The sequence below is a fragment of the Vanellus vanellus genome (genome assembly GCF_965231255.1).
Source record: "Vanellus vanellus genome assembly, chromosome: 2".
Classification (NCBI taxonomy): Eukaryota; Metazoa; Chordata; class Aves; order Charadriiformes; family Charadriidae; genus Vanellus; species Vanellus vanellus.
In genome coordinates this window covers 144,370,867-144,396,323 of record NC_138906.1, presented here as the reverse complement: position 1 = coordinate 144,396,323, position 25,457 = coordinate 144,370,867, and the positions used below count along the sequence as shown (strand labels likewise).

At 43.6% G+C, this 25,457-nt stretch overlaps 1 protein-coding gene across 1 annotated transcript in view; it reads right to left on the bottom strand.

The window, feature by feature from the left end:
* Nucleotides 1-17,715: 17,715 nt before the first annotated feature.
* Nucleotides 17,716-25,457, bottom strand: part of ESRP1 (epithelial splicing regulatory protein 1) — a gene marked incomplete at both ends in the record, with an annotated part of 34,518 nt that continues 26,776 nt past the window's right edge. Inside the window, one exon of the mRNA XM_082479095.1 lies at nucleotides 17,716-17,806. Within this exon, the coding sequence (XP_082335221.1) occupies nucleotides 17,716-17,806 (91 nt within the window). The remainder of the gene's footprint in view (nucleotides 17,807-25,457) is intronic.

The window sequence follows — 25,457 nt, the reverse complement described above, 5'->3', positions numbered from 1 at the left end:
CTCTTTCATTAACTCTTTCATGCAGGAGTGACTTGAAGTTTGCAGCCAGCACAATACAGATCTTCCTTATGATCGCAATGGCTTTCACTTATCTATTATTAAAAGTCTCAATTCTTTTTTAAATGTGGTTGCAATGTTTTTTCTCATTCGCAAAAGTGGAGATTTTTCTCATATTTTCTAGAGTCAGAAAAGTCACCCTTTTCTTTCAGGGTGAGGAGGGAAAAATAAAGAAAAGAAAAATTCAGCTCAAAATCCGATTGTGAAAAACATTTAATGGTTTCAGATTGTATCTGCTTGGGGAAATTATATTACAAACTGATCTTCATCTTTAAGTACAATAAGCACAGACACCTAGAAGTTGAAATTGTGTTATCCAGGAGGCACTACCTTTAAGTCCATAAACTTTAGAAACTTTTAAATTGGAGAGGGGAAGTTAACCGGAATGTTAGAACTAAATAGAAAGAGCAAAGAATTTCAGTGGGCGATTCAACTTCACAAGCAGTCCAGTCCAATTTATTTGAACTCCTGTGACTCAGCAGAGGATATTCGTGGATTGACATCAAAGGTGAGCTTTCATAAGTGACAGTCCCACATAATTAAATCTTGAAAACTCTAGGGATTGTCATACTAGGTCAGCCCTGAGCTCTAGGTAGCTCAGTATCTTGGATGCTGGTCAGCTGCTTCATACCAGCTGATGCATGGTGGAAGAGCCCCAGCAGTTCTCATCCTGATGTCTGGCAGTTTGGCTCCCTCTTGGTTATGTAGCTGACTATCCCTTCTGTACTGTTGTGTTTGGGGGCTTTAGTCATGGTTACAGTTGATTTTCTTGATAGCTGTGCATGATGGTATGGCTGGTCCAGTGCTTTCAGAGCCAGGAGACCTGACCTGCTGTGGTCACAGAATCACAGAATTATCAGAGTTGGAAGGGACCTCTAGAGATCATCTAGTCCAACTCCCCTGCTAAAGCAGGATTGCCCAGAGCACATTACTCAGGACTGCATCCAGGCGGGTCTTGAAAATCTCCAGAGAAGGGGACTCCACAACCTCCCTGGGCAGCCTGTGCCAGTGCTCTGTCACCCTCACCGTAAAGAACTGTTTCCGTGTGTTTGAACGGAACTTCCTGCGTTCTAACTTGTGCCCATTACCCCTCGTCCTGTCACTGGGAACCCTTGAAAAGAGCCTGGCTCCATCCTCCTTCAACCCACCCTTTAGATACTTGTACGCCATAATAAGGTCTCCCCTCAGCCTTCTCTTCTCCAGGCTAAAGAGTCCCAGCTCTCTCAGCCTTTCCTCATAAGGCAGATGCTCCAAGCCCTTAATCATCTTAGTTGCCCTTTGCTGCAAACTTGCTGAGGATACACTCTGTCCCCTCATCCAGGTCATTAATGAATATATTAAACAATATTGGACCGAGTATTGACCCCTGGGGGACACCACTGGTTACAGGCCTCCAACTAGACTCTGTGCCGCTGATCACAACCCTCTGAGTTCTGTCCCGCAGCCAACTCTCAATCCACCTCACTGTCACCTCATCTAGCCCATACTTCCTCAGCTTCCTAATGAGGATGTCATGGGAGACAGTGTCAAAAGCCTTGCTAAAGTCAAGGTAGATGACATCCACGACTTTCCCCTCATCCAGCCAACCAGTTATAACATCACAGAAAGCTATTAGATTGGTCAAGCATGATTTACCCTTGGTAAATCCATGTTGACCACTTCCAATAACTTCCTGTTCCTCAGGTCAGTTGCCCTGTGTATGCTCAGAAGGTGGTTGGAGTGGTCAGGGAAGCAAAGGTGTCTCTGTGAGAAGCATAGAGCCTGGCCAGCCCATCTGACATGCCTGGTGACTGCCATGGCTTCCGAGTGTAATGCTGAGGGCTGACGATGAAACAGCAGGAATGGTTGTTGCCTGTGGAAGCTGCTTCTGGAGAGGGGTGTGGGACTGGAAGTTGGGCTCCATAAGAAGAGACTCCTCAGGAAAGGTTGGAGCTTACCAGGAAGAGAAACAGAAGATGACCAAGAGAAAATACTCCCCAAAGAGGTGAGATTTGAACCAACACAAGGATGTGAAGAACTCTGAGGAAAACACAATTTCAGCCACTCTAGACCAAAGGATCCACACTGAAACCCAGAGCTGTGCATGTCTCATTTCCCCTTACTAACTCCTGGAGAAGGAGATTACTAAAGATTTGAGAGCAGATTATGGAGCTCCATCATGACAGGGAAGACTGTTAGAGACCCATCTGGACAACTGTAGGTAGAAACAGGCTTCCTGATGAGGAAAAACAGTAGCATGGCAGAGAAAACTAAGACAGGCTCAAGAAGCTTCCCCTGACAGGCTACAAAAGGGTGCTGGCACATGGACACTGACCTTGGGCAGCACTGACCCAGCTCTTCCTTCTGTTCTGGCAGATTCAGCTTCTGCACCTGCCTGGGTCTCACTGGGATTTTGCCCTTTTCCTATCACCATCTGCGTCCAGGACTGTGGGTCTGCACTGGCAGGACAGACATTATCTGGGGTCTTGACGATATTTATTTCTGCATCGGTACTCCTTGACACCCCAGCTCTTGAGATCTGAGTCTTTTGTCTAATGCCACCCATAGAAGCCTCAGCCTCCTCCATCTGCCTGAGCGAGAGGGGGGAATATGGCAGTGTCTGAGTCTTATCTCCATAGTCACAGCTATAAAACAGAACTGGGAGATGTGTCCTGCCTGGTTATCGACTCGGTTATTGCAAAGCTTGTGATTTTGAAAGCAGTGAAGCTGTAGCAGTTGCACCTTCCTCTTTGAGTTACCTTTTTTTTTTTTTTGGTTTAAGTTAGTTGCTGCTGCACTTTAATTCATATGACAGTGAGAAAAATAATGTACAAAACGGTATCTATTATTGTCTTGCTGTTCTTCTGACTGTACATTCAGCAACGATGACAAAACTTTTGTCAAGACCAAAGACCTCAGCACTTATGTTGTCAGCATGGACTACCTTTGCAGTTCTGCACATGGTACTGAGAGTCTCACAGCTGAGATTCGTGGCCCCAGGCGATCCCTGTATGAACCACTACCCTCGAATAACTGCTCTTATTCAGTTGTTAACACTGTTGCTGTGTTTGATGATGTTTCTGAGCCACAGAGAAGCTGATTAAATAATTTACCACATTCTTATGTCCTGGATATAAGGACAAACGTCTTCCCCATGAGGACAGTCAGGCATTGGAACAGGTTGCCCAGAGGTTGCAGTCTCCATCATTGGCAGTTTTTAAGATCAGACTGGACAAAAAGCTGAGCAACATCGTCTGACCTCAGAGCTGTCCCTGCTTTTGACAGGCAGTTGGACTAGGGACCTCTTGAGATTCTTCTGACCTGAATTATCCTACAATCCTACAAAGTTGGCACATCCACTCGTGACAAAATATTCCGTTCTAATGCAGTGCATGGAATTCACCCACTGTTTCCCTAAATCTCAGCTAGGAATAAGGAATCTAGGGTACGTGAATGTAAAGCATATAATTTCAAAACTTTTTCCTGCTGTAGCTTCATTCACCCCGATTCACCTCGAGTACTATTCTCATTTAGAGTCCTATGGTTGACAAGACTGTTCTCCTCAGTTTCTTCTAGGTCTAGATTCGGCCCTTTCTCACTGAGATCTGTGAGGGCTCAAAAGTAGTAACAGCCATTCCCCAGCCACCAATTGCTCATCTACAGCAGGGAGAACATCCACTGCTCAGCTGATACTGCTCAGGCAGACACATGCACCTTTTCCTCCAGCACTGGAGAAGGCAGACAGAAAGGACCAGTTGTCATCCTTGTGGTTCAGGCATTCTTACTTTCCCCCCATGGCTCACATCTGGATCATCTGTTGTTACCTTTGGACTCAGGAGGGAGCAAACCAGTGCAATGCTAAGGTGTGCCCAAGGGTAAGGGTTATTCCAAAGAGAGCAAGAAAAAAGCCCTTTCCCAGATTTGAAGGACCCCATCCCTTGAGTTCTTAGGATTGTGTCCATAATGGCAGCTCTTGTCTCAGTAGACCTACTGCCTTGGGACTCGACAAGAGCTGACAACACCCTCCCTATCAGGAAGCAGTTTGTTGTGAACCAGTGACTTCTCAGAAAATGTTCTAGTCCAGTGCCCACATTGGGGGTTTCAGATCACTGTGCCTGGACAACAAAAAAACTCCAATTTTGATTGTTCAAACTGAAAAATGAATGTGAGGTCAAGTTTCTGTTTTTACAGAATTAAATTCACATCCTTTGCTTCAGATAAGCCACAAGCCTGAGACCGCCTCTCAGACATGTCTGTGATCTCCATACGCCTCTGGTCTGCAGTGCATATCATCCTGTTCTTCTTTTAGCGAAGGGCATTGGGAAATTCAGACGAGAGCCCAACATGTATGATCTTACCAAGGCAGGGCCAGCCCGGGCAGTTCAGCTATCCAGGTCTTCTGAAGCTCACAGGTTAATCTTCAGTAGTGTGTCCAAGTTGTTCAGACAGTCTTTCTGAACGTGAGCATCTCGGAACCTCACCTGGAATATCAGCTGGCTGGCTTCCACAGGGACAGCTTCTTCGAAGTGAAACAGAACATCCCCAAGCCCCAAGAAAAAAGGGTGGGAGAACACTATGGTATTTCTTAGCAGAGTCAGACATTTGTAACAGAGGCACGTACACTCCAAGAGCAGAGTGTATATGGCCAACACATCTCCAAGAGCCAACTCTGAGGAACTAACCGTTCTTTTCTAACTAAATATCAAAAATGGGAAATGAAGGATGGTTTAATCGAGCCCCTTTACATAATTTACTCTGGGATAGAAGATCATTCCGTTTTTGTTTTTTTTTTCAGAAGCGTCTCAGCACAAGGTCTCTTCTCGATCCTTAAGTCAAGAAGATTCTCTCTCTTATCTGAAATGCCATTATTTTCCCCGTTGGTCTCCGTGGGAGGTGTGACTGGTGCCTCACGCGGCCGTACAGGCGGGGAGCACAGCTGCCTGCTATGCACCACTGCAGTCCTCTCTGTTGTCTCCATCCCTGCTTTTCAGAAACTTGAAGAGCTTGTTTGGTTTTTGAACAAAACTGCTGAACTGTCTCCTGTAATGCCCTATTATCCTACCCGGCTGTAAAGTACTGCTTTTGATTTTTGCTTGGCTGGTTTGCTAGCAAACTCTGTTTGCATGTATATGTACTGCAATGGCATGCCAAGAGGCGAGCAGAGATATGTCTATCCAGCTACGTGTTTGGCAAAAAAAACCCCAATCCTTTTATCATCAAATGAGATGTCATTATAGCCACCCTCTGGCCTCTCCCTCAGCAAAATTAGGCTATTAAAAAAAAAAAAAAAAAAAAAAGCGCAGGTTTCCAGCCTGTCCTATTAGAGTTAATGAGAAAAACCCAGTGAAAGTCAGCGGTGCAGAGGCCTTAACATTTCTTAAATTGGCGGCACAATTTGCGTGGCTGACGGTGTGGTGAGTCAGCGTGGATGGGATGAGTTGATGGGTGGTTAGCAAGCACTCCACCGCTTGGCACCGATACGGCTGCCGTTATGTCATTGCTGGGGGTGTGTTAACACCTTGCCTAATCTGTCTGCTTTCTTCGAGGGGGTTATCCTCGCACCTCCCTCAAGTGAGAAATAGAGGGAGAGCGCTGACAAACTCAGCCTTTGAGTGCAGAGATTCAGGATCCGTGCCGGCAGCTCGTGGCAGCTTTGAGCCTCCCTGTCCCCATGTCGTGGGGCTGTGACAGCGCAGACGGGCGCTTCCCGTTAGATACTCACAGGCACCGAAAATAGACACTCCATTACTGTAGCACATTAGCTGACGGTAATGATAGGGCTCTGCTTACTAGTTCAGTTACATACCGGCAATCTGGCCACTTTGCATGTTTTATTTATCAGGTATTAATTGCAACTTCCACTTAGCACCCCCAGCCTAAATTGCTGCATCGTCCGTCGCAGCGATCAGACATTTATTTATTGTTGCTTTTGTTATTAGCATCAGAAAACTCAATTACAGGCGAGCAGGCATGCATACACAAACACACAGTAGTAGGTTTGTGCTGATGTTTTTAAAGATACACATCTGCTGATACTAAAAATAGGTCCTTGTCAGCAGCTTGGTAATTTTAGGCTCAATGAGAATTCATCCCCATGGTAACTGTACAGTTGTTGAATCATTTATTATTTGAGCTTCAAAATCACAACAGTGCTGGCAATTTTCATCCTCTGAACATTTTTAAGGACCTTTTGCAGTGTTGCAGTACTCCTCGCTCCACACCATCAATATTTATCAAGCAAACAGCGCTAGCCCTTGAACTGACTACCTGCTTCTCCTCGGCCGTATCGGGACTGGGATACTCGATAGCAGGATGGCAGTTTAAATAGGTTTCACTTTTGTGACAACGGCAGTCCCGCTGGCGTGGCTGCTTGGCTGGGGATGGTACGCACCAAGCCCTGCAAACTCCCGATTGGCAAAAAGAAACTTAAAACTGTGGACCTAAGCCTCGGGTTTTGTCTTGAGAGCCATAAAGCAAGATATCGCAGGTCTCTCTGTTGCAAGAGGTTTTGCAGATAAGGAGCTGGTACTTTTTAACCATGTGGGTAGATGCGGTTGACTCCAAGCTGGCAGGGGGGACACACTGCCTGGCTTCATGGAGATAAAAGCTGTTTGTACTTTCCCTCTCTTACAGATAATGCTCATTAGCCATCTTGTGCTAAAACCAAGAGGTCAGACGACTTGGCTAGCAAAGCGTAAGGTGAAACTCAGGTCCCCTGAGCCCAGGGGTCGCTCAGACTCCGTTCTCATGGAGCCTCCAGAGAGTGGGAACAGGGGAAGTTCTGCAGGATGGGGTTGGGGGGCTGTGACCACCGTCAGGCTTGAAACAACAGAAATAACTCAGCAGCAGAAATGCTTCCATAGCATACAAATTGGATTGAAATGGGGTGCCTGAGACTGATTTGGGGATGAATTTAATCACGGTCATCAACTCCCTCACCAGCTGCCCGTTTTATTTTTGTCACACCATTGCTGGCCATTAGATTTACTCGAGTGCGCAATACGGAGGGCTGTTACGCTTTAGGTATAAGAGGTTCAGTCCCTTTTAGTCTGACAAACTGGGATCTGAAAGACTGACCCAGAAACACAGACGCTATTCCCAGGTGCCAGCAGTTGTAAAGTGATACGCTTAACAGCTCTGATTCCTCCTGGGTTAAACATTATAGCTATTATATACTGTCATGACTGATGCCGTATTTTTAGCTCAAATGCACTTTCATTGTGTGAGCTTTTAAGAAGCTCTTGGACAAGGTAATCTGCAAGGCGCTTTTAAATTGCCTTTTGTCTTATTAGTTCAGTTGAGTTGAACACAGTGGAAGAAGGATGTGCAAGTGCCTCATACAGCCACCGCGCAGCTGCTTTCCACCTTAAGCAGCTTTCTGTAAATCTGTCAGTACCCAAAGTGTGTTGTGTATCACCCGTACGGGATTTGTCAGGTGATCCTGGTGTGCACTGCAGGGAGAGCCAGTGTCTGCTGTCAAGGTTTCCCTTCTTATGCAAGTGTATGACCACCGCTGATGTCAGTCCAGGTCACCTACGTGCAAAGGGACAATACAGTGCTTTCCCCAATGGCAGGAGCAGGAGAAAGTGGCCCGTCCGTGAACCAGCCCCCAGCACCAAAGTTCTCTCCCGGACAAACGGCAGCTATTCTTTATTCTTTGTTCAAGCATCTGGTTGCTCAGTCTGTTCATTTAATTAAACCAGAAATTTTCTTCCCTGCAGTTGGTTCAGCCACTATACATTTATCCCAGAGCGCATACAGAGACAGATTTGGAAGATGCTGCCTTTTTTTATTTCCAACTACCAGCCTCCATCTTCCCGGGCTGGAAAGCGTGCTCTATGGCCACGGGCTCAGCTGGCGGAGGTGATGCTGGGTCTCGCCCCGCCGCAGCCAGAACATTTCAATAGGAGAATTACTCGCCTGTAGCATCCAGAAGGCTGGTCACAGCTCACAGGTTTTATAATGAGTTGGGAGGGGGAGAAAATCACCTGCACAATAGACCAGAAGCAGCGTTTATTTCCAAACCCGTTGTGGCCAAGAGCTTGTTTAAAAGTAGGTTTTTTTGACTTGCCACGCAGTGCTGGGCAGGCGCTCAGCTCTGCCCCACAGCCTGCTGCCCGCGGAGATGCAGTGGCCGTGCCAGAGCCCCCCAAGCTCTTCCCAAACACTGTTTGCCCCTTGTCATGAAGAACGAAGACCTGAGTAATGACCTCAAATACACTGTTACTGCCCTGTGGCATACAGTTAACCACAGCACCTAGTTTTACATTGTCGTTATTTATTCATTTTTACCTTGTTATACTTTTTTGATCCTGCTTGTTGGGGGGGGAGGGGAGGAAGACAAACAGAGTGATGTTGTGTGATGCCCCAGCAACTTTGCTGACCATGGACCCCTGCAGCCCATGAGTTCCTGGGGTGGCTGTAACCCAGTGTACCCCTAGAGGTGTAACCCAGGGTACTGGCACAGTCGGAAGCCTTCATCAGGCGCCGACGAGGACGTTATTGAACCTTCAGAGCAGCCGCAATTGGTGACAGTGCACGGAAAGGAGACCTAACCCACCTGAGCCCTGGAGACCAGGCTGGGTGTGAAACTTTGGGTGCAGTCTGCTCCAACACAGGATGCATTTTTATCTGAAGTCAGAGAGAAATAATGAACATGTGATTCCATCATACTATTTTTGCAGTTGCTGTCTGTAAAATAATCAAGTGTAAAAGCCCATCTATCAGCTCTTTCTTATGAGCTTTTTCCATCCAATTTACACCGCATTTTCCATCTGAGATGTTAGTTAGTAAAAATAGTTCATCTACAATTTGTATTAGAATAGTGACAAGGGTCCTTTAACCAGGAATGGCTCCCGAGCAGTGGGGTGCTCTAGAAATGTTGTCACTCCATAACTTTGTGCTTACGTACGATTGCTTATAAGAGATATTTATTCCATGTAACATCCCTTCCCTCTCCACCCTGCAGGCAGATTTGCATGGGCTGAAACTTTTTAATAAATGGTCTGCTTTGTTCTTTGTTTGGAGCATATCATCTTGCACCCCAAGCTACACACTAGGCTCCTAAGAAACGCAGGCAAAGTGCTGCTGTGCCTTTTCAGGTGGTGTGCACGTGCCAGATGCTGCGGCTGCCTGCCAACAGCTGGCTTGGCTGGTGGCTGGGGAGCTCACAGTGCAGACATCTTCCTCCATAAGAAGGACATGGACCTGCTGGAGCATGTCCAGAGGAGGGCCACGAGGATGATCCGAGGGCTGGAGCACCTCTTCTATGAGGAGAGGCTGAGTGAGTTGGGGCTGTTCAGCCTGGAGAAGAGAAGGCTCCGGGGAGATCTTATTGCGGCCTTCCAGTACCTAATGGGGGCCTACAGGAGAGCTGGGGAAGGACTTTTTACTCAGGCATGTAGCGATAGGATGAAGGCGAATGGCTTTAAACTGGAAGAGGGCAGGTTCAGATTGAACATTAGGAAGAAGTTTTTCACTTTGAGGGTGGTAAGGCACTGGAACAGGTTGCCCAGAGAGGTTATTGAGGCTCCATCCCTGGAAGTGTTCAAGGCCAGGCTGGATGGGGCCTTGGGCAATCTGGTCTAGTGTGAAGTGTCCCTATCTATGGCAGGGGGGTTGGAACTCAATGATCTTCAAGGTCCCTTCCAATCTAAACCATTCTATGATATGATTCTACAACCTCACCCTGCCTTTGATGTAGGGGCTGAGACTGGAAGCAAAGGAGGGCCAACTGGAGTGATAAAGTTGAAAAAACCCCAAAGTTTGGGTCTCCAGGCCCTTCCTTGGGTATGATATTTCTGTGTTTCAGACATCTCATAGGCAGTGAGAACCAGCCAGGGTATGGCTTACTGGAGTTCATGTGGGCTCCTTGCTTGGTTAAAGCCACTAAATCAGTCCTCTCCCTTGAGCCCAGCCAGGCTGACGTGTGCAGCCACATATTTCACAGCAGTAACTGAAGCGGTGCGGTTGGTGTTTAATAATTTTCTTTAGCTGTTTTCCAGCTCAGTTCTGTAGCCAGCGCTTTGACCATGTGTCCTTTCAGCAGGGTTTGCTCCAACTGAAGTGTCTCATCGCAGGAGCTCCCACAGCAGACCAGGATAACACTTTCCCTGGAGAGATGCAGGTACTAAGCCAAGTAACTGCCACGCAACACACAAAAGCCACAGGAGACCATTTTTTATCACCACGCTCCATTTACGCCATGAAAACAAGTTTTTTTTCTTTGCTTCCAATTTAGCACATTGTGACCTTCCATTGGCTTCTCAAACCAAGCAGGGCAGAGGTGGCAAAAGTGGATGAAAGCAAACTTATCTTGCTCAAGCTCACTGTGATTGCCCAGACTTGTTTGCCAAGTAGCCCATCTTTGACCTGTGGTGTGTAAAAGGATCTCTTGGCTCCCTTTGCAGGTGAGAGTGGCTGTTTACACCTCCATTCAAGTGATTAATGATTAAACAACAACAAAAAAGGAGTCCATGTGGATCCACAAGCCGAACGTGCCAGCCTGAGCACACACTGAAATAACCGGCTGCTTTGAAGTGACATTGAGCCTGGCAAACACACTGGCTCCTTCCCTGCAGCGTGGGACCGGAGAGGGACAAGGGCTGGACGGGGGATGCTGGGGAGTGGGCTGTGCTTCTGGGGCAGTGCTGCGGCACTTTGGGTCTCCGCACCCCAACTTTCGCCCCCTTCCCACCCCTCCAGGACTGCCCCGCTGCCCGCCCTTCTGTCCCTGCGAGGGGCACAGCCCAGCTCTACCCCCTCCCCAGCTCCAGAGAGGCGAAGGAGGTGACCTTAGACAAAGAGCAGGACAGGACAGAGATAGGTGGGAGCATGAAAAAAGGCAGAAAGTCCATCCTCAGGGAAGTGGGTTGCAGAGGGGGAAAGCTCATCCTCACCCTCAACCCACCCTGGAGTGCTTCATTACGGAGAGAGGGCTGTTAGATTCTTCTCTCTCTTCTCATTATTTTGGCCAATCTCTACCAGCTCTGCATTTTAACAAGGTCCCTTGCTGCAAGTGTTAAGCCATTAAAAAAAATTTCATTGCCATGTGCTACTTTCTGCCAGCATTGCTTTTAGGATCTCACCACTTGTAAGATCCCAAAGTACAGCAGTCCTAGTGTTCGAAGCTGTCAGCAGTGATAAAAGCACCCTGAAAAACAATTTCTCCTTAGACAAGAGTGGTGCTGCAATTCAGACACCAGAACATACCCAGCTTTGGTTGGCAAGTTACTAATTATGGGTTAAAAACACTTTGTGTTCGCAGACTTGCGGTATTGCTTTGCAAGTTACTTTAATCAATGTATATTTATTTTCAGCTTACAACCAAAACCCACAGACTAAAATATAACTAAAGATTTAAAGTATTTGATAGTTTAAAAATTTGATGGCTTCCAGATGCATGGTGGGAAATCTGGGATGAGAATTTCAGACCCATCAAAATAAGAGTGCACTGAGCTCTCTATAGCTGCCCATGGGGAGTGCAGAAACCAGCCTTCCCCTACACCCGCCTACAGCTTTTGCTGTTGATGCGATGTTATAGTGAGATTATCCCTCGTCTTGCAAACGTGCAAGTAGAGAAATAAAAATTTAAGGGGGGAATTTTTAGGAACTCCTTTAGGCTTAAAAAAATCCTAGCCTAAGTGTGGGGCATTATTTTCATAGTAAACAAATTGTGATCCAATTCTTATTATTTTTTAAATGGTTTTAAACCAAGAAAAAGATCACAACGTTCCTCGTTAAACAGTAACATCGTGCCATGCAGGCTGGCATACTGACCACAGAAAGCACCTAAGTGTTAGACAAAAGCTTATTTTAAAAAATCATTAACATTAAACTCTTATAAAAGCTACATAAAGTGCATAAATATTCACATTTAGATTTTAATTTGGGAATTTAAAATACAAGACAACATGATTGCTGAGACTCAGTTAAAAAAAAAATAAAGAAAAAAAAAAAAAGAGAGAGAAACAGGATGAAGATGTAACAGCCTGAATACTGGATATACTTTTATCATCCGGGCAAATAAGATTGTCATTCCTTAGGTTATCCAGGCCAGTGGAGGGTATAATATGCTTCCACAGTTTAGATTTTTTTTTTTAAATATATAAACCCATTAGATTTAAAACCAGATTTTACTAAGACTGTAGTTGGTGAATTTCCTCCATGCGAGACAATAATTTTAAACCTAGTCTTTACAATATTATAATGTATATTTTCACAGTCTTTTTTTCAGATTAATTCCAGATATTACCTTCATATTACATATTATTTACACATCTGAATACGAGTGATAGATTCACATCTCAAGTTCAATCAATAATCTTAACCTCAGAGAAACTTACATTGTGGAACTGAACTTTCATCTTTACTGATGGAGTCTCAGGCTTTCCTGCTTAAATAAAGAAAATTGCCTCCAGCTGAGAACCTGCCTAACTGACGTAACTGAGATATTCAGAGATATCAAAGCTGTGAGATTTCCTAATTAACCTTGCAAAAAAAACCCTGAATACACACAAGTTTTCCGCTTTTGTTGGAATCTCGTCATTTTTAGTTTGTTTGATTTCTAAAACATACAATTGTTATAATGGGGGAACGGTATACTACTCAGCTTTAGGTTAAATGAAATTTCACATTGTAATCAATTAAAACAGACTTATTGAAAAAGAATATAAAGGATTCAGTTCTGAACTTAATAAATAGAGCCCAAAGAATCCCAAACATGAAAGAGCTTGTGAAAATTAACACAAAACCCAACTCAGATCATATATATTAATTACGATGTGCATCTACCTTTATAAAATCTGAGGCCAGGGTCCTAAGAAGAAAGTGGTGTCGTCATAGAAAACAAGGCTGGCGGGGACCTGAAGAGGACATCTTGTCCACATCCGTGCCCAACAGTGGGATCAGCTATACCAGTGTCATCTCTGATGGGTGCTTGGCCAACCAGTCCCAAAAAGATTACTGGGATGGAGACCAAGCAGCCTCCCCCGGCAGTCCAGATCAGTACTTAACTACTGCTGGTATGAGAAGGTTTGTTCTGATGTCTCCCTTAAACCCTGGCTGTAACTCCATCCCTCTCATGATCCCATCCACGATAAGAATTTATTCTTTCACTCTTCATAGTCATATTTTTTAATATGCTGTTCTCATACCTCTCCTCAGACTCCTTTTCACCAACCTGAGCAACCCAAATGCCCTCAGCGGGCCCCTGGAAGCTGTTTTTGCATCCCATCTGTTCACTCTGCACTTGGTCCACATCTTTCTGCTTTTTGTGCCAATTGTTGGCCATAACTTTTTGCTAAAGTTTTACCAGCACTGCATAGAAGACCTGGAAAACTTCAAGGGCATCCCAAACAAAATGCTTATTTGTGCAACCCAACATAAGGTTTGCCTTTGTTTTTCAAAAGCATTTAATTATTGTTGCATTCATTTTGCGATTCATTTTTCCAAACATTTTCTTCCCTATTGCTTCCCATCCACTCATTCCCTATCTGTATTTGCACAGTTGGGATAGTCCTGTGCCGTTAATATACAAAGATTCTATTCTACCATGACTCCCCAAGTGGCTTATATAGGCTAATTTTCTCTCTGCATAACCATTAATTTACAATTGTGCTCCAAAATTAAAGGCAGAACCATATTCTTGGGAAGAAAAGTTGGAAATACCATTTAAAAATATTTTGCATCAGTTAATCCTGTTCAATATACTCATGTTCACAGAACAGTGATTTAAAAGAATGCCCTGTCAAATACTTCAGACTGTAACAGTGTGAAGTTTGCCAGAAGGAAATACAAATCTAGATCACTATGGCTCTAGTGATTGTGGGAGGGTGGTACACAGCAAAGAGAAGAGCAAAGAAATAAGGGAAAAAATGAATGGGGAGGGGAACTTAAATTAGATAGCCTAATTTCCATTATCACTTGCCTTGTCTGGAAAAGTTTTTCTACTTTGCCAGCACCGCCCCCCCCCCCCCCCCGGCCCCACCTTTTTTTTTTTTCCCCCTGCCTTCGTACTTACTTTTGGAGATATCAAAAACATTTGGTCTCATTGTAACTAAATACAGATATAGGCGGAATGTAAGCACCCCATACCCAAAGTGCTTTACAAGAACTCAGTCTTAATTGTTGAGGTTTCCCAAGGGCCACCCAAGAATCATACCATGAGTTCGGTCCTAAAGTTTTGCTACTTTTTCTTCTGAGTTTAGGGAAAAGTCAGGCAAGAAAAGAAAGGGAAACAGACTCCAAAGCTGCCGGGCACCCAAGCAAGGCACCCCCTGAGCAGTCCCCCCCCAGCCCCCCCAAGTCTAACAGCCACAGAGGTGACAGATTTCCCTCATGCAACCATTGGTTAGAGAGATGGACTGAGGCCCTTCTCTGGCTGCAAAATTGTAAAATCCTGTTTTCTTCTTGAGAGAATACACAAATGATGGAGCGCAAAAGTGCAGCCCTTCACCCACAGTTGAAAGATACATCCGAGAGAGCAAATAAGGCAGAACCTGACACTGAGCTCAGCCTCTCCAGCAGACACAGGTCCCAGCTCTTGTGCTCTCCACCCTGGATGATCCATGTGTTTTAGAGTGTCTTGGACTAAAGCACATTCACAGCTCCGAGTGCCTGTCTTGGGAAGGGAACACCTTCGGGAAAGTAGCAGCTCGGCTGTGCTTTTCAGGAGGAGCCAGACAAGAAAGGAAGAGTCCATAGGATAAGTTCTTTCCTATGTCAACCTCCAGAAGTATAACCAAGCACACTTTTGTGGATGGATGTGGTTTTAAACAGTGAGAGAGGTCTTTTTGCCAAATACCCCTTATCTTGTAGGCAGTAACTTTCTCACTTGAAAGTTTTCAACTTGCAGCAGAGAAGAGTTGCTTGTGGCCAATTTCAAGAACAGATCAGCTCGTGGTCCTCAGTTCTGTAATATTTATTTTGAACATGCCAGAGAACCTATCCCATTTGCAACTTTTAGCCTCACAGCTCTCTTTATTTCAGAGTTTCTTTTCCCCCACCCTTCTTCCTTCAGTACAAATAAGTATAATTGCCGAGGAAAGATGCTGTGCTCTAGCCCGTAACTGAAGTCCAGTCCTAGGGCAGGCAGGGAGAGCACAGACTGCTAAAACACATCAGTCATTTAAATAAAAGCATGTACATCATCTGATTTCTTTGCTAAGAGTGACAGTTGTGGTGCTGGGTATACTCACTCTACTTCAGAGAGACCAAACTCCAACTACTGTCCCTGCCTGACCCTCCCTTAAAACAGACGAGGTGCTGGGTCTTGGAACAGATCACGATTCCTTCTCTAACACTTTCATATTTTAAACACCAAGCAGGGTGGATAGAGCAGGAAGCAGCAAAATAAATAGTATCCCAGGAAGGATGTTAACCACAGTTCTCGTTTTCTGACTATGCAGTGTGATCAAAGTTTAAAAATACCTACTCCTGTAAGACACTTAAAATTTAAATACCTGAGTACATATGGAAAGCATACAAGATAAGAATCAGAGACAAAGCATTTAACATACCACACTTATATTTTTACAAAGTTACAGCATTTTTTCCTCAGGTAATCCATTTCACATTCCTAATTTCTGCACTGTGTAAAATATGCCTGTATATAAAAGTTTACAGAGGCTTCTTTTGCACAGATTAGACAAATATGTACAAGACAAGAAAACAAGGGGTTTTATTATAAAACTGTCAAATGCATAATTAGAGATCTTAAAATACTTTTATTTAAAAAACAAACAACTTTAAACTGTGTGCAAAATTAGGTAAAAAATACTTTTTTAGCTATTTCAAAGAATGTAGCAGATCAGACTTAGTAGGTTCAGGCTAAACTATTTCTGTGTTAAGAGCAGCTTAATACTTTCTTTATCAAGAAGAAACCCCGGACGACTTGCGTGATTTCAGTACCCGTGCTCTCAGTGAAGGGCTTAGCGGTCTGTGTGCGCCTGTCTGAAAATTGTGCATTGACTTTAAAACAGTTAAAGGTCCATCTGCCGATTTCCAGAGTTCTGATGATTTTTCTTGAGCAGTGGTAAAACAGGGAACGTAATCAAAATCTCCATCTAGGCTCTCTGTGTTTGTTCAAAATATCAGAAAGGGTAGAGGAAATCTGCATGAGAGAGTTGTGCAGGTCACTGAACCCCACAATAAAAGCAAATCTTAATTTCTCGATTTCCAAAATATAAAATCTTTACTGAAGGATCGAAAGCTTTAGTTTTCATTACACACACAGGATTTCAGTGACGTTTTCTGTTAGAGAGAACAGTGTGTCACTAAAACTATGACAGAATTTATTCACTATTACATGAGCTTTCAGCTTTCAAGGTGAAGTTTTACAATCAACTCCATCACAGCAATACCATTACTATCCCTCAGTGCCTGCTTTGCTCCCTTCTACCTTCCCATCTCTGAGCTGACACAGGTATGCACACAGCTAAGCTGTAAAGTGGATTGGGTGAAAACAGACTGAGAGACAAACCCCATGGATTCTTCCAGCTGGATCAGCTTCCCCAGCTGAGGTCGCTCCGTGGCAACGCTCACCACAGGCAAACAGCAACTCAGGGATGGGAAGCAGTGTAGCAGAGTTTAAGCCAGGATGCTACTAAGCACCTAACTGTGGCCTCAGACTGTTAGTTATAGGATGGGGTTTATCAACTCAACTAAAAGTCAGCTTGTCAGCCAACTAGCCCAGATGGTCACTTCTGTTTCTACACATGCTGTACTTCACTTAGCAGGACTCTTAGAGCAGATGACAGCGAGGCGATGCTACCAGTGAAGATTTTGCCCAGAAGTGGAATACACTTTGGGCTAAGTTAAGAGGAAGAATGAAAAAGAGGGCATTTTTCTGTTGTTATTTTTCAGAGGGGAAGGTGAAGAAAGGAATAGAGGAAAGAAAAGGGCATAAAAGAAATCCTATCAATTCTTTGAACAGGTGTTTTTAAAACTCTAGAGATTACCAAAGCATTTTTAGAGGAAGATATAGAAATATATTTATAAGACTACTGCACATGATAAAGCACATGGTGCAGCCATCAATACACTGCTTTTCAGTTCAACTTGCATTTTTCTGCACAAATGCTTTCAGGGTGACTTCACCCTTTGACTGCTGCTAGACAGAAGATTAAGGAAGCCAAGCTTGAAAGGCTGAAGTGGCCTGATCAAAAAAGCTCACAGAAGTAAGAGTAGCTGCCCGCTATATAAACACAGTCTACTTCATTGCTGCAATTTTACATCAACACAAGGTTTAGAAATCAGATTCTGTAGTTTCTTAAGAAAGTCGCTCGTTCTGCCTAACCAACACTATATCCTAGTGCATTGCTAGGAGAGTAACATCATCTCTGCACTTTGCTCCTCAGAAAACTGACTCTGAGGAGCTTTCTGGAGGCTTTCAATGCTGATATGAAAGCTTGAAGGAGTGTGCATTTGGAGCCCCGGGAAGCACACAAAGCAGCAACCCATAACAAGACTGGAGTAGTCAAAAATCCTTTAAACGATGGCTTTAGTAGCCAAGGCCTTATATTATTGCAGTGTGACATTCCGGACATAGCAAAGTGTAGCCTTGCTCCCAGAGCAGCAAATGAAAAGTTATATTGACTATGGTGGTTATCTGAAGCAAACGCTACAACACCCCCAAGCCCATCTCCTGGGGTTCATTATCCTTACCTTCTCTAAGGAAGTCTAACTGCTGGGGCCTTTAAATGCAAATCCATTCTTTGGACACTGTCCTGGCCGGATCATTTGTGTGTACAAGTCCATCCTCTGCTGCATACTACAAACACAAGTTAAGATAGAAGCAATCAGAAGCCAAACTAGTGCAGAAGAGAGGCAGCAGCTAGCTATGCAAACTTAACCTTTCTTAAAGCCCTGGGCAGATATCAGAGTTCAGGCCACATAATTAGACATTTGTAATGCTCCCATCACCACGGCATCAAGACCGATTCAACAGAAATTACACCGGGGTAATCAGCCTCCCCTAACAGCACAACACATGGGTACACACAGGATCTTGTTGAAGAAGACAGTTCCCATGCTCTGGCAGTCACAATTGACTGGTGTCAAGAAAGTGTCCCTGGAGATCAGAGACAGACACACCTGTACAGCTGGTGCCACACATAGCTTTTCTTCTAGAGCCTTTGAGACTAACAAGTTCACTACTGGGTATATCCACATCGGCCATTTATCCCCGAAGTTGTCCTAATACTGAGGGATCCCACTGGCTTCTCTTACTTATCATACAATTTTAAAATAAAGTAAAAAAGCAAATAAACCCTGCCAAAAGCCCATACTTCTTTCTCAAAGCCACCTTAATCATTTTGCTTTACCTCCTGAGCATGGCTTCAAGCACCTACCATCTCCATCATCATTTTCATGCTGTTCCTTAGACCTAGGAGAGCCTCCCTAAACCCCATTAGAAAGATAGTTCTCAGACCACCCACACTTCTGTTCTCCAGACATACCATGGGAAAGCTTCTGCTGGGCACTATCAGCCTTTCCTTTGCTTGCCTACATCTGTGTTTAATTCCTTAACTAACATGATATTCACAGAGACTAAGTTTAGCCCAAAGGCCACTGTCCCAAGATGCCTTGTGGAGGAGTCTTCCCTCCCCATGAGTCCTACAGCGTTAGCCTATATTCAATCTCTCCAAATTAAAGCTCATCTTCTTGAGTTCCTCTGCAACTTTTAAGTCCAGTAAGTGCATTTGCCTCCAAGCATGTGTTCTCACCAAGCATGTTTTCAGTCTTGCCCTTCCCCAGTTCCCACTGTTTGCAAAGCCCTGGGATCATCTTCATACGTATGGAGGGGGATAGCTCAGTCACAGCAGGCAACAAGCAAATCCAGCAGACAAGCCATTCCTGGACACAACGTACAGGTATTTATGGTTTCCCTTCAGACAAAAGTCTTCAAGGGGCTTCACTAAGCAAATGCAATTGACTGAGGTCTAATACTACTACTTCTACAGTGAATAGCTATCCATGTCTAGAAGGAGAGCTTTTTTTTTTTTCCATAGGAACTGCTTATAATGCTTGTTTATCCTCACAATATTGTGTTCTTGAGTACCTTTGTAAGTAATTCTTCACTGGTGGCTCCACTAGATAGCAGAGATGGTCTAATGCCAAAGATGACACTTGCAATCATTTACATGAATTTTGAGCCTGTTGTCAGAGAAACATCTATGGGAAGTTGATGGTTTATGCTGCAAAGTAGCATCTTCATACAAATTTATCACAATACAATACTTCTCACTAACAGCTCCCTGCATGCCTTTTCCCATAATATTAATAATTTTACTAGTCTCTAACAAAACACTACCACAGTCAGTAGACCTATGTACTACTCAACTTCTCAAACACAAGATCCAGAGGTCACCTTACGACATTTAGGAGGCTGAAAAATAAGTCTTGCCCCTCAACGCACCATTCAGCTTTGGAGCTTATTGCCACCACACGTTGTCTGTCTACAACACCAAAGTTTTCCACGCAGCTAAAGAGCAAGGAGATGAATCCACAGCAGATAGGCCCGTTCACAGTTTGGATGCAAGCTCCAGGTCAGTGCTCTCCATCAGCTACCTGCCAAATACATCTGAGGAAGGAGCTCTCCACAGATGTCAGCAATGGTAGCAAGGCAGTATTTGCTTTTATTTACTTATATTTCATGGACGCTTTAGATACAGCATCTTTTGTGGTCAATGGCAACTGCCACAGGTTAATGGTTAGTGCCACAAAGGGACACACTCATCTTGCTTTAAAGCAATATTAATGCCATGATAATGAATGTAATTTATTCAGGAGTAATAAAAAAATACTCTAACACCCAAAGTATTCATAGTTTGTAGATGTCAGAAGCTTTGATATGCTTTGTCAGGTCTTTCATATCTTTATTCACATTGCCACAGAACTGTAGCTAGTGAATAGACCCTTGTTTTGTTTCAATTTGGCAGTTCCAACAAATATCCTTTTTGCGCTAAAGTGTCAGATAATCCATGAAAGTTTCCAGCTACTGCTAAACACACACATATGTGTATAACATTTAATAAAAAAAATTTACTCTGTTTCATTAAACGAGATGCACCCCCCTGACTATTTGCAACTGTATAGCTTTGTGGAAAGCATCATAAATATTAAATCTTTTCGCCTAGTCAGCTGAAGCTACCAGAGGGTAATTTGTGCATCTGAGATAAGAAAACAGAACACTATAAGAGAACTTAAGCTATTAGAATAGTTTGATTTTTTTTTTTTTTTTTTTTTTTTTTTTTTTTTAGAATCCTTATGAAAACCCCATTACTTCCAAAACTCATATGAAGAGCAAGGAAAGAGAATTTTTTCCAGTTTTCTTTGCAGAGTTGATTCTTACTAGGGGGAATAAAAAGCCCAACCCCCAAATCAGACCATGATGCAGCTTTCTGAGGTAAATAATTTAGTAAGACAAGACACACTTAGCTTGTATCATTGTTAAAAAAAAAAAAAAAAACAAAACCAAACAAACACACAAACGGGAAACCATCAGAAAACAGACACGCAATAAGACAGACACCTGGCTATGGCCCCTGTCTTTGGAAGGTAAGACTATTAAATTGAAGTTCCTCTGCCTGCCTGGTCCTTGCCAAGAGACAGGCCACAGAACTTGCAGTGGTGGGCCACGACAGCTTTAGCTGGGTGTCCCAGAGAACAGCTTTACCACCATCCCAGCCACTTGGCCCTACTGCTGAGCCTCCATGTGCTTTCCTCTCAGCTTTGGTAGGACAGCACTTGGTGGGGCAAAAGTGTTTCCCCTTCAGTCCTCTTCCCGCTGCACCCCTCTATTTTTATTATTATTACTTCTGCAGGGTCCTTTTCTGTTTTAAGAGAGTCAGACGTCTCTGTTTAAAACTCCAGTTTTTCAGGCTAACCCTGCTTGGCTTTGCACTGAGATGCTGCAAGCACTTGCTCATTTGTAACACTGCCTTGGAGATAAAGATAGCAGACAGCTTCAGCAACAGGTTAGGTTAAGGATGCTACCTGCTGTAACGCCCCAATACAAGATAACATGGGCTGCCCCCAGCCATTTCTGCATTCCCCCAGCCTGAGTGGTGACAACCTCCTGGAGGAACGGCAGCAAGTGACTTAGAGTGGTCATGTCTCCAGGTGGAAAAGCAGTAGATAGGAGGACACTAGTAATGAAGAGTGTCCAGGGAGGGATACAAGACAAGTAGCTATTCCAGCCTAACTTCTCTAGTTAAACAAATCCCAGGTACAAATACTTGCATGTTTTACAGGGGGTCAGAGGGGATTTCTACAGCCATTCTTAGTAGTTGCATATTGCTATATAGTGACACAGTGCAAGCCCTTAACTCTTTTTCAATCAGTCTAGTTCTTGGAACCAAACATGATATGAAGCATTTCCCAGTGCAAACCTTTTTTCCTTACGAATTCATCCTTCTTCTTTGATCTAATCAACAGCCAGATTGTATTTTTTTTTCCTCAATAAATATTTCTGAGACTGTGGTATTCTCCAAAGACTCTCAAAATAAAACACAATTAAGTTTCAGAAATCAGTTTTAGATGCAAGTTTTTACATGTTCTAAAGGTCGATATTGGCATTCAAACAACACTTACGCACCTCAAGGGATCCCAAACATTCATCACTAAAGTATCATGTAGAACCATTGAGGATCACCATCTTTCCTGTTTTGTTTCCTACTTTTTTTTCATTATATATTTGCTTAACAGACACCAAAATCCAGAAGGAAGCTGTGGTTTATATTAAAAGTGGGTTTGAGTTAGGAGCAGTCAGCATACATAATGAAGCAGGTTTTCAGACCTCTGCCAAGCATCCTGCAGGTCAATCAAGAGAACCACAGCCATACCCAGCACTATTTGCATGTAGTAACAGATATATGCATAAACACCATCTACAGGTTTCCGTTCCCTGATTTTCTATCCCTATTTTTCCTATGGCTTTGTTCTCTGTAGTCCTGAAAAAGTTTTTTGTTTGTTAAATATTAACTATTATCTGCTCTGTGACAACAGATGCTGAAGATATGCTTTCATCAGGCTACTGATTGACAGCTTCTATTAATTCCAGGACTGCAAGACAGGTCCTCTATTGCAGCTCAGTCTCAGTATGTATCCCTCACTGTACTACTCAGAGGAACACTAGTAGGGAAAGTCATGGGAGAGAAAAGAAAGGGGAGGGGTGCAGGAAGAACAGCTTGTCAGACTCATCCACTAGTGTTTCAAGGTTAAATTAGCCTCCCCCTTTGCTAGCTCTAGGAAGCCCAGCAGACCCTGAGGAGCTCTGCAGCAACCCAAAGCCAGATCCTCTGGCTGAAGCAAGCGGGAGGAACAGCAAAAAGCAGAAGGTGCACATCACCAAGCAGCCTTCAGAAAACCTCAAGGAAATTTGACAGATCACCCCAGCATCTGATTTTTTTTTTTCCAGAGACCAACAGGAATTTTCAACTACTCCTTGGGCTGGCACAGGTCGCAGGTATAATGTGCACGTATACACAAGCTTACAGCATAATGCCTATAATGTTCATTGCTGGAAAGCAGCCCAAAAGCAGAAGGAAATGCAGCTTCTGTAGAAAGCCTTTTTAGAAGTGGTTCATCATACAAAGTTTGAGAAAGGCAAAGCTAGTAAATTTTGTGGTATAATTACTGAAGTTGAAAGTTTTAACGTGGTACTTTGTTCCCCAAAACTAACAAGACATGCTATTAGCAAAAGTATTTACATAACCAGAATAATTTTCCTTTTTCAAGACTGGAATGTTTGTCCGTATTTAAAGAAAGGAAGGCCGTAAACCTTGACAAATAGCACAAGTATGAGTGCTAAATCATCAGGTCATGTGTTAATCAAATAGAAACATTTAGAACCCCATGACTGCTGTTTAATCATGGACAAATATCACAGACTATGTTCTCAACAGGGAAGGCCCTTTTTTTTTTTTTAATAAAAAAGTTTTCAGCTTTAAGGAGCCTTATTCCAAGATCAGAACAACTTTACACCTGGAAACACCAAAAGCTCCTTCAGTACAGATGTCATCCCCACTTTTAACCAGATAACCTGCTGCCCACTCCATGCATATCTAAGCCGCCTGCCTACTGCAATCAGCTTCCCGTATATAAGTTAATGATAGCACAACAACAAGCAGCAACAGGAATGGAGCCAGAAGCACTTGCTGCCACAGCAAGACTGCAATGGTCTGCCCTGGGACTTCCAGCACAACCCCATACAGGGCTGTTGCCGAGTAAAGAGAAGCAGCCAGCAATGTATTTTTGCACCTTGAATAACCTGAGATCACCTGGACATCACAGCAAATTTCTTTAAAAAGAGTCACGTGCATGGAGGACACACACGCCTTGAGGCACAACAGGAGGATCTCCTCTCCCCCCACTGAAACTGCTGTGAATAAGCAACAGGAAAAGCTATACTCAAACTGATCTCTGCAACTAGCTTGCACAATATGGTAATATCAATTAATCCCTCATACTAATCCAAATCTTTTATTAGATAGCAGAGGAAAAGTCAAAAGGTGACAGTAAGAGCTGATACTGAACATCAAATCAAAAGGAATTGGGATCTGGAAGTAGAACAACCTCCACCAGCATCCATGGTGGCATTTTCTATGGCGGGTTGAAGAAGTCTTGGACACTGCAACGAGCAACAACATTTTTTACAGACTTATCAGCCTTGAAGAAACATAGGGTGGTTTGTTTTTTTTTTTTTTTTTTTTTTTGTTTTTTTTTTTTTTTTTAATTTAACTACCTTTACTATTGTGGCACACAGGTACCTATTGATCAGAGCATTACCATTCTGCTGCTTTTCAGACACCGTGGCAGTTCTACTAATTAAAACCTACAAAAGAAGAGATAATGACAGCCTATGGAGACACGCAACAATCAGTCTTCGCTGCTAACGCACCCCTTCTCCAATGAAATATAGCAGTAGTTAAAGGCATCCTTGCTGTTTTCTAAGTGAAGGTATCTTGCCATTAAAAGTGAATCATTAAGGTTTCCCCCCAAAATAACCACCAGACAAGTTTGTGCCATTAGCTAAAGAATCGAGATTATTTTGACAAATCCATGATGGAGACCAGCTCGCTGTGAGAAAGGACAGGTGATAAAGAATCCAATTTTGCCACTTGATGTAAACATGTGAACTCTAGTTGCTGGATAGCAACTGAAAGCCACCCGTAGGCTTGTATGCTCAGTGAGCCCATTCACCGCAGATGTGATCTCATGCAATCCAAGCTGACATACTTATAAAAATTAAAAACAAAAAAAAAAAAAAAAAGAAAAAGCATACTACAGTCTAAGAGCTGCAGTCCAGAGTGTTGCTACGATGCTATGAGTACAACTAAGCTGATGAAGAGGTTTTGTTTCTGGCTGCTGCTGTTCTCCATCTGTGACAGATCTCCCAGGCTAAATACACATATGGTTGCTTCCTAACCCAGTTCTGTCAAGTGATGCTGGTTAGCCAGACACATAGATATGCAAATAAAGCTGCTGGCAGCACCTCTCAATGATATCACTCCTAATCCAGCCCACTTGTTCCCGGTTTTGCCAGTTTAAACTGGATGTGGTTTAATTGTGCTTCAATATGCATGTGATCAGTGACCAAGGCTAGAAAAAAGCCTCACTTTTTCCCCATGACAGATCAGATCCTCCACAATGACCATCAGGGAGAAAAAGCGAGGCTTTCTTCTAACCTGGGTCATTTTATTTTTGTACACATACATGCTTTTTATGTATATATGCATACATATAACATTAACATATATGTATGTTGCATATATCTATAAATACTTTTACAAGTTGATAAGTGTAAGGATGAGGAAAACGCCATACTTAATCCATAGCAGGAAGAGGCAGAAGCCGACAGATGAAAATAACAAATTACCCTGCATTTCCTTGTGCAGCAAGTATCAGAATTATGCCTTTAACTACCACACAAAAACACATTTTCATTCAATTCACTCCAATAGAGAGAGCTGTACATAGAATTATTTAGGTTAGAAAGGACCTTTAAGATCAGAATCCAACCGTTAACCTAACACTGCCAAGTCCACCACTAAACCATGTCACTAAACACCACATCTACACCTCCAGGGATGGTGACTCCACCACTTCCCTGGGCAGCCTGTTCCAGTGCTTGACAACCCTTTCGATGAAGAGTTTTTTCCCTAATATCCAATCTAAACCTACCCTGGAGCAACTTGAGGCCATTTCCTCTTCTTATTGCTTGTTACCTGGGACAAGAGACCAACCCCCACCTCACTACAACCTCCTTTCAGGTAGTTGTAGAGAGTCATAAGGTCTCCTATCAGCCTCCTTTTCTCCAGGCTAAACAACCCCAGTTCCCTCAGCTGCTCCTCATAAGACTTGTGCCCCAGACCCTTCATCAGCTTTGTTGCCCTTCTCTGAACACACTCCAGCACCTC